This window comes from Rhinopithecus roxellana, chromosome 11, assembly GCF_007565055.1.
Source record: "Rhinopithecus roxellana isolate Shanxi Qingling chromosome 11, ASM756505v1, whole genome shotgun sequence".
Taxonomy (NCBI): domain Eukaryota; kingdom Metazoa; phylum Chordata; class Mammalia; order Primates; family Cercopithecidae; genus Rhinopithecus; species Rhinopithecus roxellana.
In genome coordinates, this window is record NC_044559.1 from 56,680,035 (window position 1) to 56,694,672 (window position 14,638).

At 38.4% G+C, this 14,638-nt stretch overlaps 1 protein-coding gene across 9 annotated transcripts in view; it reads left to right on the forward strand.

Annotated features, from left to right (window-relative positions):
* Positions 1-14,638, forward strand: part of PARD3 (par-3 family cell polarity regulator) — a 341,196-nt gene that overhangs the window by 152,263 nt on the left and 174,295 nt on the right. For 7 of the 9 annotated variants that reach the window (XM_030940996.1, XM_030941000.1, XM_030941001.1 and 4 more), the window contains one exon: positions 11,437-11,547. The exons of the other annotated variants lie outside the window; for them this stretch is intronic. In XM_030940996.1, coding sequence (XP_030796856.1) covers positions 11,437-11,547 — 111 coding nt within the window. The remainder of the gene's footprint in view (positions 1-11,436; positions 11,548-14,638) is intronic. 9 annotated transcript variants of the gene reach the window in all.

Below are 14,638 nucleotides of genomic sequence, written 5' to 3' on the forward strand. Positions count from 1 at the left end.
AGGCATGCTGCACAGATGGTGACTTTAAGCAAATATGTGACCTCTAAGTCCCTTGTTCTTCAAAAGGGCATTGTGACAGGTAGATTGTGGGTGTTTGCCTCTTGACTTGAACCTGCTCCGTCTGTGGGAATCTTTTCCTTCCTGTTCTAACAATTAGGTGTAGTCTCCAATTCTTAGCAGTTTGTCCACGGAGCCCTTTTTGGGGCCTTATAAACATGTCAGCTCCCTAATGTAGAATCTGAATATGCGAATTAACTTAAAGATTATAAAAAAAGAAAATCTGCACCTCTTAATTTACTCTATAGAGAGCATTCGCTAAGAAATGTGAATCAAAGGAAATTGTTTCCTATAATCTACAGAAAAAAGTGCTGACAGACACCTTAACTTTACAGATAATGAGATCTTTAGGGAAGCTTTAATCTTTCAAAGTTTCCAGAAGCTATGCAAAGAGCCTGGGGCTCCCCCACCACCAATCCCAAACCTTTAATGATCACATTATTTATCTGTCTTTGTGACTTTAGTCTGCTCTGTGAACATACAAGGGTAAGAAAATATTGGAGGGTGTTTCCGTTGCTGTAACGTATGTATCAGTAGTTGAAACATAGAATTTGAATCACAATGCATATTTAATTGAGGGTGGATGTTTATAACTCAAAGAAGATATCCTTACCTTGTGCATGTGTTTGTACTACCTCATAAGCATTTACAACCTGGATAGCCATTTGGTTAGCTAGGCAGATGGCAACCTGAATTATTATCTTTGTTACTGAATACCTCCTGCTCTTTGTCATCCTAGAGAAAGGTGTGTAGTGAAATATCATTCCACCTTTTCCTTTTTCTTCCTTCAAGTGCCTTTTAAATGTATGTGTTTTTGTGACTTAGGTCTCATTAGCATTTCTTATGGGGACTGCCTTCAGGGCAGCACCACTTACTAAATTGTTCCCTTGCTTTAGGAAAAGGAAAACCATGGTAACCAGATGTAGGGTATGATTATTTGCCTCTGACCTGGCAAAGTGTTGGGTTTAACAAAAGAAGCTTAATAGAAATGTTCAAATTGACCCTTCTCATCACTTGGGCTGCTTAAAGCTCAATCAATCTCTCATTATTATCAGAGTTATTCGAGCAAAGGCAGCAGTGATAGTATTTTTCATAATCACTCCTTGCGCCCAGTGTAATTTGCAATTTGTAGTATTGTATTATGAAACAATAATGCATTAAAATGAACAGTGCAAGAATTAGGAGTATAGTCATAAAAGAAAGGATCCACAGAAGTCGTTGTGTGAAAGGCACTCTCAAAATCATTTTAAGTGGACATGACTGATTTCAATGCCAAATTAAGCATTTAGAAAAATCAGAATTCTGTGCTTTTACTGTATTTAAAGTATATATGCATGTATGTTTGTATATATTTTATAATAAAGTCAATTTAGTTGGGGGAAACAGAAATATAATTTGATTATTATTTGCATTTGGGTATTTGGGGTTATGAGGTTAGTGTGGTTTGATTACCTGGGTGCGTATAATTTGAAAAAAATAAAGTGCACCAAGCAAAGGTACATCTTTTGCAAAGAGGGAATGTTTTGCCACAGAAATTATGTCTTTTTTGTCTATGAGCTAGTCGATGTCCAAAAAGCTTCAGCATCTTAATTAAGATATGCTTTCACTCATCTTCTTTCATTTTACTAGAATGGCTTCAAGTATGGATTATATATATTATTTCAGTGATTTGTGTATTTATCTTGTGTTTTGAAGGATTACTGTGTTTGCTTTTATTTCTCTTAAATCTTTATGTTTGAGTCCCACAGTTTTTTTTTTATTTGTTTGATTTTTAGATCTGTGGAGTTTGTGGCAATTCTTGTAACGTCAAAATTGATTTTGTGCTGGGTTCCCTTTGTCTCCCCCCATTTCCAATTCCTCAGCTATTGCCTTAGTATTTCCTTGTTCCGTATCCTTCCAGGATTTCTGAAGTGTCAGGTTACGAGGCATATCAGTGCATCCTTGATTAGCTAGCACAGGCTATGCTGGAGTAGGAGTGCACTTATAAGGACATTTAATGGGAGTCCTGAAAGGGATATGTTATTCATTAAGGTTGCATTGCACATTTAAAGGTTGTTCTAGCTTGGTTAAGTAGAAGCTGCTTTTTCTTTGAAAATAATAATAAAGTTACCTCTTTTTCCCAAGATGCCAAGCAATCCAAGTTTATTTTATTGAATCTAATCAGACTGGCACTGATGAAAATACACAATCAAATAATTATTCTCAAGTTTGTGAATTTCCTTTTAAAGAGAACCTCTGCCAAACTCCACAAACTTAAAACTGCATCCCATCTTACAAAAGCGCTATCAAGTTGTCATGTACCCTTTCTAAGGCTCCTCTCTCATCATTGTTGATTACCAAGATGCTTTTTTGCCTAAATAGGAGCTTTCTGCTTTTCATAATCAGCCTCCTCTTCCCTGATTCATCCAGCATTGCCACAATCTACTGCTGAGCAAATCAGTAGTCTTTCATGGTAGCGATTTCTTAAAATGACACTAAAATATGTAAGATCCTATACAGGAAGGACATATTAGAACTGACTTATTTTCTTTTTCTTTTTCCCATTTGTAAAATGGAGGCTGAGGTACAAAAAATGTGGCCAGAATCCATGAGCACGTAATTACAAATGATAACTGCATGCAGTGAATTCCTTGTTATTTTACCCTCTGAATGGGTTTGGGCAGTTTGACGTGCTTCTGCTGTTGCCTGACAGTATTTGCATATGCCAGCACAGATGATTTTGACATTTGGAGTGTCACTGCATTTAGAAAGGTTGGCAGCATCCTGTGAATGGTTATGTGGGCAGTTTTTCTGATCCTTTGCAATGGTTGCGAGCAGTTCCTGACCTTGCCTTCAAATCCCTGGCCTTCGAGATAAGTTCTATTCAAGAACAATGTCCTTTGGACCTAATTTCCACTGGCAATGCAAGATTTACTCATTGATTGATTGTGGAGAGAGTAGCCTAGCTCTGTTGCCCAAGCTGGTCTCGAATCCCTGGCTTCAAGTGATCCTCCTGTCTTGGCCTCGCAAAGTGTTGGGATTACAGATGTGAACGACTGCACCCAGTCCTATCTCATTTATTTAAACATAGATTTATTAACCAGCTGCTTTCAGTGTGAGAGCACAGAGTCACTGTCTTTGCTTCCTAATGCTTACGAGGTGTCTGGGTGTGGTAAAAAGTGTCTTGAGTATGAATTCTGGCTTTGCTACTCACTCACTATATGACCTAACAAATCCTTCAAGCCCCTGTGCTTACTGAGGTTTCCCCTAAGCATGAGGATGATAACATCTGTCTTGCATGCTGGTTGTAGGAATCAATGAGATAAAAGCACATAATAAGAATTCAATTAATTCTAGCTAAGTGTAATTAAATAAAAGAACATTCAACAAGTGCAAAATTATGTCTCACTTAGGAATTACACAAAGTGAACTTCATAGGTCTTGGAATTTCATTTTCTCTTAGGCATATCCAAGTTAAGACCAATTAAGACCTATTAAACTAGCTACAAGCTGAACTGAACCCTTGTCCTAGCTTGCAGTGTGTGGGCTTTTTAATCTTCTTTAATTTTCAGAAACATGTGGACATACATCTCAGTGCATATGGACAAGAGTGCAGTAGGACAATCTGCAAAGATATATGGCTAGATTTTTTTTTCCTTTGGATAAAATCTAGAGTAATTACCTATTGGGACTTTAAGCAAAAATAAGTTTTTTATTGTGTTAGAGACCAAGGTAATCAGGTTGAGGGAAGTTAGTTCTGCACCAAGAATGTGGATAAAGTACAAGAATCAATTAAAAGGTTTTCCAGAGAAACCTGGATCAAAAACCATTTAGGTGACGTATGACTCAGAGGAATAGAGGAATGATAGAAAGTTCATGGGTTTGTTTTGATTTGAGTGAATAATGTGCTCTGGACTATGCAGAGAACTGGATTGAGACACAGGAATGACACAGGACAGGGAGTGTGCTTTTGCTGTACAGGATCTTGAGGCCAGTTCATTGGGCGGCTGGTATCTCTCAAGGATCTTTAGGACAAATGACAGCATTACCACAGCTGGCCATGGTCGAAGACAGGTTATGCAATGGCTGTACAAACAGACGGTCTTCAAAAACAACAGGAAGGTTCCAGAAAGAGAAAAATGAATTCCTGAAGAGAAGGACAGAATGGATCATGTGATAGTGCAAATATGTAGAAATGAGGGGCAGACACAAGGCAGAATATTGAACTAGTGACTATATTGACCACTCCAGGACAGGAGTTGGGCATTTGCAGAGGATATGTGACTTCTGGTAGCTGAGACTGAATTCGTATTTGATTCATTTTAAATTATCTTCCCCAACCAAGCAGTATCACATAACCTACAAATTTCTTTGGGCAAATAGACATGCGGTGTAGCAGACTTCTTAGACATGAAGACCTGGGTAATTAGCAGTGAGAAATACCAGATTTCTAGTGACATTTCAGTGGGGTGTTTTGAAGAAAAACTTATTTTAAAGACTATTCCTAAACCTTACAAGATAATTGGTTCTGGATATTCTGTTCATCTATTTTTAAATATGGCAGCAGATTTTTAAGACTTTTTTTAGAACATTGTATCATGTTTCAAAGTATGGTATTAGGAAAAATACGTTCATTACAAAATTAATTGTATTTTTATTTATCGCAGGATGCTATGCATTGTTACTCCATGTAATTTTTTTCCAAAGACCTCTAATTTTGGTAGCAGCAGAAATATTACTATTTAAATAGTAAAATATTTCAGTAGTATTTATACTGCAGAGAGAATTATGTGACTTTGCTGAAAACCCAAACGATGGTTTTAATAGCAAGGAAACTCTTAGCAGTAGTTACTTTTCAATGACATTTATTTCATTATAAAAACAATAGAATTTGTTGCCATCCTTTGTTGTCATTTTGTTTGCTTTTTGCTTTCCCCATTCATCATCAAGTTCAGGTTTTGGCCATCATTGTTGACTGTAATGGTACACATGGCTGATCTGGCAGATTGCAGTGATCTCATTTGTAATGTGTCATTGTAAAACCCATTTAGCAGATTAGTTTGAGATTACTTCAGCTGAAGGAAGACATTGCTGTGTCCTTTATGAAGAAAGCCATGGATTGAAGATGAGTTACAATCAATTCTGCTCTGAATAAGACAGGGTTCACTCACTGCATCTTTCTGTGAAGGAGTTTCTGGTGCAGTGTAGCATTTTTAAAAGTGTACCTTCACTCCTAATGCAGCACTGCCTCTAAGCAACTAAGCAATTTTTCATTTCTCTCAACTTTTTAAAGGTATTTTTTATCCCTCTGCTTTTATTATTATTATTATTATTATTATTATTAATTATTAAGATCTGGCCAGATGCAGTGGCTCACGCCTGTAGTCCCAGCACTCTGGGAGTCTGGTGTGGGTGGATCACTTGAGGCCAGGAGTTTGAGACCAGTCTGGCCAACATGACGAAACCCCACCTCTACTAAAAATGCAAAAATTAGCCAGGTGTGGTGGCACACGACTGTAGTCCTAGCTTCTTGGGAGGCTGAGGCAGGAGAATCACTTGAACCTGGGAGGCAGAGATTGCAGTGAGCTGAGATCTCGCCACTGCAGTCTAGCCTGGGCAACAGAGCAAGTCTATGTTCCAAAAAAAAAAAAAAAAAGACCTGCCTGGACAATATGGGAAACCCCATCTCTATCAACAAAAATACAAAAATAAGCTGAGCATGGTAGGTACCATGCACCTGTAGTCCCAGCTACTCGAGTAGGAGGCTGAGGTGGGAAGAAGGCATGAGCCCAGGAGGTTGCAGTGAGCTGAAATTGGATTGCACCACTGCACTCCAGCCTGAGTAACAGAGTGAGACACCGTCTCCAAAAAAAGACGATCATTCATCTATGTTGATATGACTTAAGGCATGACTAGCAGATTCTTCCTGAGGTACCAGTATAGGTGGCCACTTTACCTTTCAGCCTGACACCTGCTGGGTAGTAGAGTTTTCTCTTTGAACATTTGTGTGAGTCAGAGCAGACTGCAGAACTCTGATTCTGTGCTGAGAATGGGTTTGGTCTGGAGATACCATTACCACAGTATTTCTTCAACTATGCTGTTTCTTGGAAAGTGACTCATCTGACATTCATCCATGGCTTTTAAAAGATGATAACATACAAATAATTGATACCTTCCAGGTTTTTGAGCATTTTGCTATTAAGTGATTGTCTTCATAGTTTAATTGTCAATTTCAGCTGTGAAACTGTCTTTGCGAGTATACGTATAGGCGAAATTTTTCAATGACTGCCTCCCCTTTTCAGGAATTAAGCAACTATAAATTAAGAAGTACAGTAATATTGGCTATTAGGGTGAATATGGGTAGATGCTTTTTTTTCTTTTTTTACATTTTACAATAGTTGGTGTATTTTTTATTTACAGTTTATTTCATTTGTCAAAAAATTACAGCTGTGAGTGATCCATTTTTGCCCCAATTATAAAGTAATATGCTGTGATTTTATAGTATACCTTAAAGAAATCACATAATTTATAAACTATAGCAATTACTAAAAGAAATGTCCAATACTGACCTATTAACATTTTACCTATGGCTTCTTTAATTTTCATACGTTAATCTTGAATCTGTATTTTTTTTGAGACAAGGTCTTACTCTGTCACCCAGGCTGGAGTACAGTGGCATAATCATGGATCACTGCAGCCTCCACCTCCCAGGCTCAAGCAGTTCTTACACCTCAGTCCCTTGAGTAGCTGAGACTACAGGCATGCACCATCACACACAGCTACTTTTTGTATTGTTAGTAGAGACGGGGTTTCATCATGTTGCCCAGGCTGGTCTTGAACTCCTGACCTTAAGTGATCTGTCCACCTCGACCTCCCAAAGTGCTGGGATTAGAGGCATGAGCCGCTGCACCCGGCCAAGTCTATACTCTTAAAAAAGGAAAGTGCTTTATAACAGTTTGGTAATACATTTACAAATAATAAAATAGTTATTTCAGTGATTAGGGGGTGGTCTAGGAACCTAACTAATATTTTGATACCAAACACTGGGAAAATATGGAATCCTTAAGTATGAATCAGGATTCTACTCTTTAAAAAATGTCTTATGTACTTAGGAGAAAAAGGTGAAGGTTGGGCCGGGCGCTGTGGCTCATGTCTGTAATCCCAGCACTTTGGGAGGCCGAGGCTGGCAGATCACGAGGTCAGGAGATAGAGACCATCCTGGTTAACACAGTGAAACCCCGTCTCTACTAAAAATACAGAAAAAAAAAAAAAAAAAAAAAAAAAGCCGGGTGTGGTGATGGGAGCTTGTAGTCCCAGCTACTCGAGAGGCTGAGGCAGGAGAATGGCGTGAACCCGGGAGGCAGAGCTTGCAGTGAGCCGAGATCGTACCACTGCACTCTGGCCCGGGTGACAGAATGAGACTCTGTCTAAAAAAAAAAAAAGGTGAAGGTTGATTGACTGAGTTCATATATGTATAAAACTACGTGGGCAAACTGAAACCTTCTTTACAAGGTAGGAACAATACCATTTTCTACAATGATTTTAACGTAGCTAGTTAACTCAACATTAGGTTTTGGCTGAAAGTATCTAATCTGTTTTAAAACATGCAAAGTCGGGCCGGGTACGGTGGCCCAAGCCTGTAATCCCAGCACTTTGGGAGGCCGAGACGGGCGGATCACGAGGTCAGGAGATCAAGACCATCCTGGCTAATACGGTGAAACCCTGTCTCTACTTAAAAATACAAAACACTAGCCGGGCGAGGTGGCGGGCGCCTGTAGTCCCAGCTACTCGGGAGGCTGAGGCAGGAGAATGGCGTGAACCCGGGAGGCGGAGCTTGCAGTGAGCTGAGATCCGGCCACTGCACTCCAGCCTGGGTGGCAGAGCAAGATTCCGTCTCAAAAAAAAAAAAAAAAAAAAAAAAAAAAAAAACATGCAAAGTCAACCAATCTAAATCTTTGCTCACGATTACTGAAGGAGCATATGTACACTATTTCTTAAAGACTAAACTGTACCTTTTGGTACAGATGGAGAATAGTTTGTTCTCTGTGTCACTGCATGGTGTTTCTCAATTATGGTGCAGAGTTGTATTTCTATCATTTGGTATGTAGGAAGGTGAACCAGCACAGTGTCTTAAAAATCAGAAAGTCAGCATGGCAACATTGTATCATTTGAAAGACTTATGAACAGAAACACTGAATGGTTAAAATGATTTACCTTTATGAATACCTCATAAGTAAAATGATGTATTAAAATTTGAACTTACACTTTTCTGGAAGTTAGGATTTGTACTTTTTTTTTTTTTTTTTTTTTGAGGCGATGTCTCGCTCTGTCGCCCGGGCTGGAGTGCAGTGGCCGGATCTCAGCTTACTGCAAGCTCCGCCTCCCGGGTTTACGCCATTCTCCTGCCTCAGCCTCCCGAGTAGCTGGGACTACAGGGGATTTGTACATTTTTATACTTTGAGATGCCTCAGTGTTGCAGAACTTCCAGGACGAAGTGAATGCCCTGGCTTTAAATGCTGTCTGCTGACACTCACATTAATCCATCCAGCCCTATGCTGTCCCTTGAATTTTTGTTATTATGACATCTTCACTCCCAAGTCCTCCAAACCTTTTCCTTCCCTGGCCCTGTGTATCTTGCTGGACAGTAACTCCTTTCTTCCAGTTGCTTGGCTAAAACCCTGGAATCATCAGTGACTATCTTTCCCTAACGTCCATGACCTCCCCATCAGCAAATTTTATTGGTGCTGCTATCAAAATATGTCCAGAAACTAAGCACTTCTCTCACTCTCCTCCTACCAGCTGGTTCATCACCATAGCCTCCTGACCGTTCTCCCTGGTTTCAGCTTTTCACCTGCAGTTCTTCACACTGCATCAGGGGTCATTAAAATGTCACCAGTGCTGCTCCTCTGTTCCATATCCTTCAGTGGCTTTTCATGTCATCCCAGTAAAATCCAAAATCCTGTGTGCTGGGCAAGAACCCACATGGTCTGGCCCCTGCTGCTGCTCTTCTTCATTTCCTGCTGCCTTCTCTTTTTCTCTCCCATTCTAGCCCTATCACTGCCCTTGCCATTCCTCAGAGACACTCAGCCTGCCTGTGTCTGAGGGCCTTGGCACTTGCCTGCTCTTCTGCCTTGCTGACTCACGCCAATGTGGCTGGCTCCCTCTAGCTCAGATCTCTGCTCACATGTCGACTTAGGAGAGAGGCCATCCCCCTCCCCATCACTCCTGGTCTCCTTACTTGCTTTGCTTTCCCTCTTAGCACTGTGCACTCTGATGTGTTATATGCGAATTCGTTACCTGAGTATAAACAATCGAAGCTCTATGGCAGTTGAAATGACCCAATGTGCTCTGTTTACTGTTTATAGCCTGGGTGTCTCAAATAAGCCCTGACTGCATGGTAGATGCTCAGTACGTTTTTGTCTGATGAATGAGTGTGATGTTTTAAATGTTGACTTCTCCTGAGATGTATCAGTTTTTAATATATTTTCTTTGATTTATTCATTCATTCTGTAAAGCCCATCATTATGCATAATTGATATATTGACAAAAATAGTGCAAAGTCTTTTATTTTTAATGTTTTATATTTATTAGTTTTAAATGCATAGCATGTATTTTATACCTTGTGAAACATGGTCAGATTCTGGGTTTCAGTTCTGGAGAATTTTCTCTTTTTCTTTTTTGCAATTGCAGTGATCAAAAGTTTAATTTTAAGGATAGATTTACCTTATAAAGTTAATTTACAGCCAGTTTTGATTGCTGTATAATAATGTATGTAATTTTTAAAGTAGTAGTGGTGGTGTTTTACCTTTCTTCTGTTTTAACATTTTAAGAATACTTTCCTTTCCATATTTATAGACCCCTTTCAAACAGTGTTACTTTAATCAACATATGAGGTGTGCCGATATACACTTTAATTCATATGTAGACAAGTATTTGAAATCAGATTTGTGTTAATAAAAAAACTATGCTATCAACCAAGCCATTAATAGAAATAATTTTTTCTCTTTTATGTCAACTTTGGGACCCTTTCCTCTTCTCTGTTTCTTTCTTTCTTTCTTTTTAGAAACAGGGTCTCCCTCTTTCCCAGGCTGGAACCCAGTGGCACCATCATGGTTCACACAGCTTCGAACTCCCAGGCTCAAGCGATCCTTCTGCCTCAGCCTCTGGAGTAGCTGGGGTTACAGGTGCACACCACCACAACTGGCTGGCTGATTGTTTTGATATTTAGTAGAGACGAGGTCTCGCTGTGTTGCCCAGGCTGGTCTTGAACTCCTGAGCTCTAGGAGACCTTCTGCCTCAGCCTCCCAACGCCTCAGCCTCCCAAAGTGCTAGGATTACAGGCGTGAACCACTGGGCCTGACCCTCTTTTTTGATATGAAATTGTCACAGTAAGCCAGATTGCTGTTATTCTTCAGAAAGAAATACTCAATATACTTTAATTATTTCTGGATGCTTAGTCGTGTGACTGTCTATAAAATATTTCTCTTTTGAAACATCTGGTGACCAGTGCATTACAGATGAAGATTGCTTACGGATATAGAGTACATGCATTCCAGGCAATATGGTCTTTTACAGAGAAAAATAACAGAGCAGGGAAGGGAATTGATACCAAGTTTGAGTATCAAACTGAGATATTTTGGATGCCAGAAGAGAATAATGTTAGTGTTTTTTAAAAGAGCTCGGCACCCATCTGCAGAAGTTTGTGTGAACTGTTTTTGAATCATAGGTTTGTTCCATGTGTTTGTTTTTGATCAGATGTGGATTTCTAAGTCATAGATGCCACATTCAGTGATTGCTTTTTATCACATTTAGGAGAGTATTTGATGAGAATACCTTAAACCTTTCAATTTAATTAAAGTGCAGTGTAAATTATCCATTGTACTTTAAACCTTGCAAACATGGCCTTCTTTGTCAGTTTTTAAACCATGATGAATGTTTCCAGTAAGCCTGGCTGTGAAAATAAAGAATAGTTCTTTATGGAGAGATTATTAACTAGATGATTGTGGATTATCATTTTTTAGTCCTAAGAAAAACCCACTCCAATGTGGATCTTTCTTCCTTTAGCATCTGAAGTATTCAGCACTTAGTCCTACAGATGTATTAATCATTTAATAAGGATAAACCACAAGTCTTTTTGTTGTTTGTTTTTGTTTTGCTAAAAGAAAAACTGCTATTGAGATCATTTTCCTTGAGAGTTTTCTCTGGGAAGTTCTAATTAAAAACGAATAAAATAATCTGATTCAAAATACTAGTCCTGACCCAAACTACTGACTACAGAAGACACCTGGTCCCTGTTTTGAAGAAGCTAACATTCATTTCATTGGGTACATGTCATTACCACAAACAAAAGAAAGCTCATTTTGTATATATTGACAAGTTAGAATTTTTTGTTATTAACAGGTTTGGCAAACATCGAAAAGATGACAAGATTGAGAAAACGGGTAAAATAAAAATACAGGAATCCTTTACGTCAGAAGAGGAGAGGATGCGAATGAAGCAGGAACAGGAGAGGTAGACTTCAGTTACTTGATTAAACCTCCTTAGAAAGAGGTTCTTTTTTTTTTTCTTTCTACTTTCTTCTTTTTTAATGTAAAGATTTTGCATTTAATTACTCTTTATATTTCCTGTATCAACCCAAATATTGATGGTTGTGAGTGAATATACTGTAAAGAGAGATTTAAAAAAAAAACAAAAACTTATATGTATTTGTGACATCAAAGTGGATTTTAATTGCTTTAGTTAAGATCTTTTGCATAGGAAATAGAACAGCATATTAGATGAATAAATAAACATTAATACTGAATTTATGATTTTTTTAAAATAACACAAAAAGTACTTAAAATCCTGCCTCACTGATATGTGGATATTTACTATACTATAATAATTTTAAAGAAATACTCTTCTGGAAATAAAACTCTTTGAATTTTTATATCACACTTTATAAGTATAATAAGAATTCAGGAGGCTGTTATTCATTATGTTGTTTTTCTTTCAAACCTGACACTTACTTCTTGATTCTCCTTCTATTTCACCATCTTCACATTTTGTGACATTTTCCACTTAAGTTTTCCATGTCTTCCAGATAGATTGTTATCTATTGTTGAATCATTTCCATGTTGAGAACTTAAAGACCAGTGAAACGAATGAAAAGAGTTACTCTAAGCAGGCACTCGAAAACCATTTTTCTAAGTGATTAGAATTTTTCTCATTATAATTCCAGGGGGGTGAGAAAGCCATCTCACACTTTTGTTATTAGAGTTTACAGGCTCATAGTGAGCTTCTCTCTGTCATCACATTTCATTTTCTAAGCACCCAGAGTGAGAGGTACTATGCCTGTTTTACTTTGAGTAATTTGGGATTTCAGTGAGTTTCTGGTACCTTCATGAAGGTTATAAAGCTAAGTACTGTCCATAGCTAGGACTGTAGCCCAGCATCTTTAAGATTAAGTCCAGTATTCCTACCATAATTCTAAAGCTAGGATGCTTTTACTCTAATACTTAATGAATGAAAGAACTGAAAATGGTATCCTACAACAGTTTTATTTAAAAGAGATTAGTGTTTGTGTATTTTTTCATTCATCGTTCTAATACCTCTAAGGGTTTGTTTGAGTAGAATGGTTACTCTGAGTCTCCGTAGCTTTTCAGGGTAGAAAATGTATGAGGGAAAAATACAGATTTTAAATTTATGAAGCAAGTGTGCTGGTTCTTCCTCAATTTTTATTTTTAAAAACTCATTTCACCTTGCTTTATAGGACTCTTTCTATTTTTTCATCAATTTTGGGATTCCCAAACTTATTAGTGAACTCACTGTTTTGGGGTTTGGGTGCATAGTGTTCCTTAGTGTGCATGCCATAGCATTTAGTGACTCAGAATTACAAACTTCCATCCTAGAAGAGTTTCTTCTCCCCTAAAGGAGGAGACTATACCAGGTAAATGTATGAACTCAGATTCATCCACAGGCAGATATGTAATTTAGAGAGTAATCTCAGTGACAGAAACATTATACCTCCCCCTATATCTTGATACCTGCCACAGAGGATAGATACTTCATTAATCCTGTACTATTTTTCATCTTCTAAATATTCTTTGCAGTTTAAGGTGACTGCTATGTTTCCATGTAGAATTCTATCAACGTTTTCCAAAATACTTTTATGATGCTTAGTCAAATATTTCCAGCCAAACAATGATTTTTACATAATGGTTTCACTTGTATTATTAATTTGCCTAAGGCACAGTTCACTTCTCAGTTTTGCTTTTAATTTCCATCTCTGTACCTCTAATGATGCAATACTTCTGGGAACTAGGTTGATCATAATGAATTTACAATGTACAGGAGGCCTAAAATAAAAATCTTTCAGGGTCAAGGAACAAGTGAATGGTCCATTAAAAAAATCAATTAGGCTCATAATTTAAGAAAATTATTATACTTTGACTTTGTATTTCAATAACAACTTTTTGCAAGTATGTTTTATTTAAACTCATGGATTTTGTAATAGAGCAAGTGAATGCAAGAAACAGACTGAACTACGAAGTGGAGTAGGTTTGGTGCTTGTGTTTTAATAGGGCAAGTCTTCTTCCATATGTCCTCCTTTCTGTTCTGCCTGTAGTATTGGCAGTGTTCTTTTTGAAAATGGAAACTGCAGCTTCGTTGAAAAAATTTTGACTGGAGGAATCAATAAAAATAAATAAACCACAACTTATATTCTCCTTACAACCTTTCCCTCACTGCTGACTAGTAGTGAAATATCTCCTGGGATATTATTTGCTACTGTACCTATTTGAATTCCAAAAATTATTTTGGCTGGTTCCATATAAAATTAGAAAACTCAACATTCCCCCATGAGTTATTATTGTCCACAAACCAAAACTTTTTTTGCCTGTATACATCTGTGAATCCTGAATATTGCTCAAGATATAAATACTGAAAAACTAAAAGGGGGGAGACCGAGACTGGCGGATCACGAGGTCAGGAGATCGAGACCATCCTGGCTAACACGGTGAAACCCCGTCTCTACTAAAAATACAAAAACTAGCCAGGCGAGGTGGCGGGCGCCTGTGGTCCCAGCTACTCGGGAGGCTGAGGCAGGAGAATGGCGTAAACCCGGGAGGCAGAGCTTGCAGTGAGCTGAGATCCTGCCACTGCACTCCAGCCTGGGCGACAGAGCGAGACTCCGCCTCAAAAAACTGAAAGGGCTACGAATATAATTTTAAATTTTTTTTTCAATGTTAAGATCTATTTAGATGGTGACAATAAACTAGATTGTTCTGAGCAGGGTCCAAGATTAAGTTCGACTTCATTCTTCCTGACCTCCTTTCCTTTCCGTCACTCGCTACCAACACTGTGAGTTTGCCATCCATGTGGGAGAAATGGACTAGGAAGATCACTGTATGGATCTGTGCTCCGCTCTGCTAGCCCTGCCCTGCCTCAGACTGGAGCCTCCATGAGTACAGTCTTCTTGAGAAGTGGGGAGTCTGGGCATGATGCCAAGGGGGAAGGTAACGGGTTTTCTGACATGCTGTTTTTGACTTCTCGTTCTGTAGCACTGAACCTAGGTACCCTATCTTTTCAGAGATGCTGTTGGCTGCATTGGAGATAGACTGGA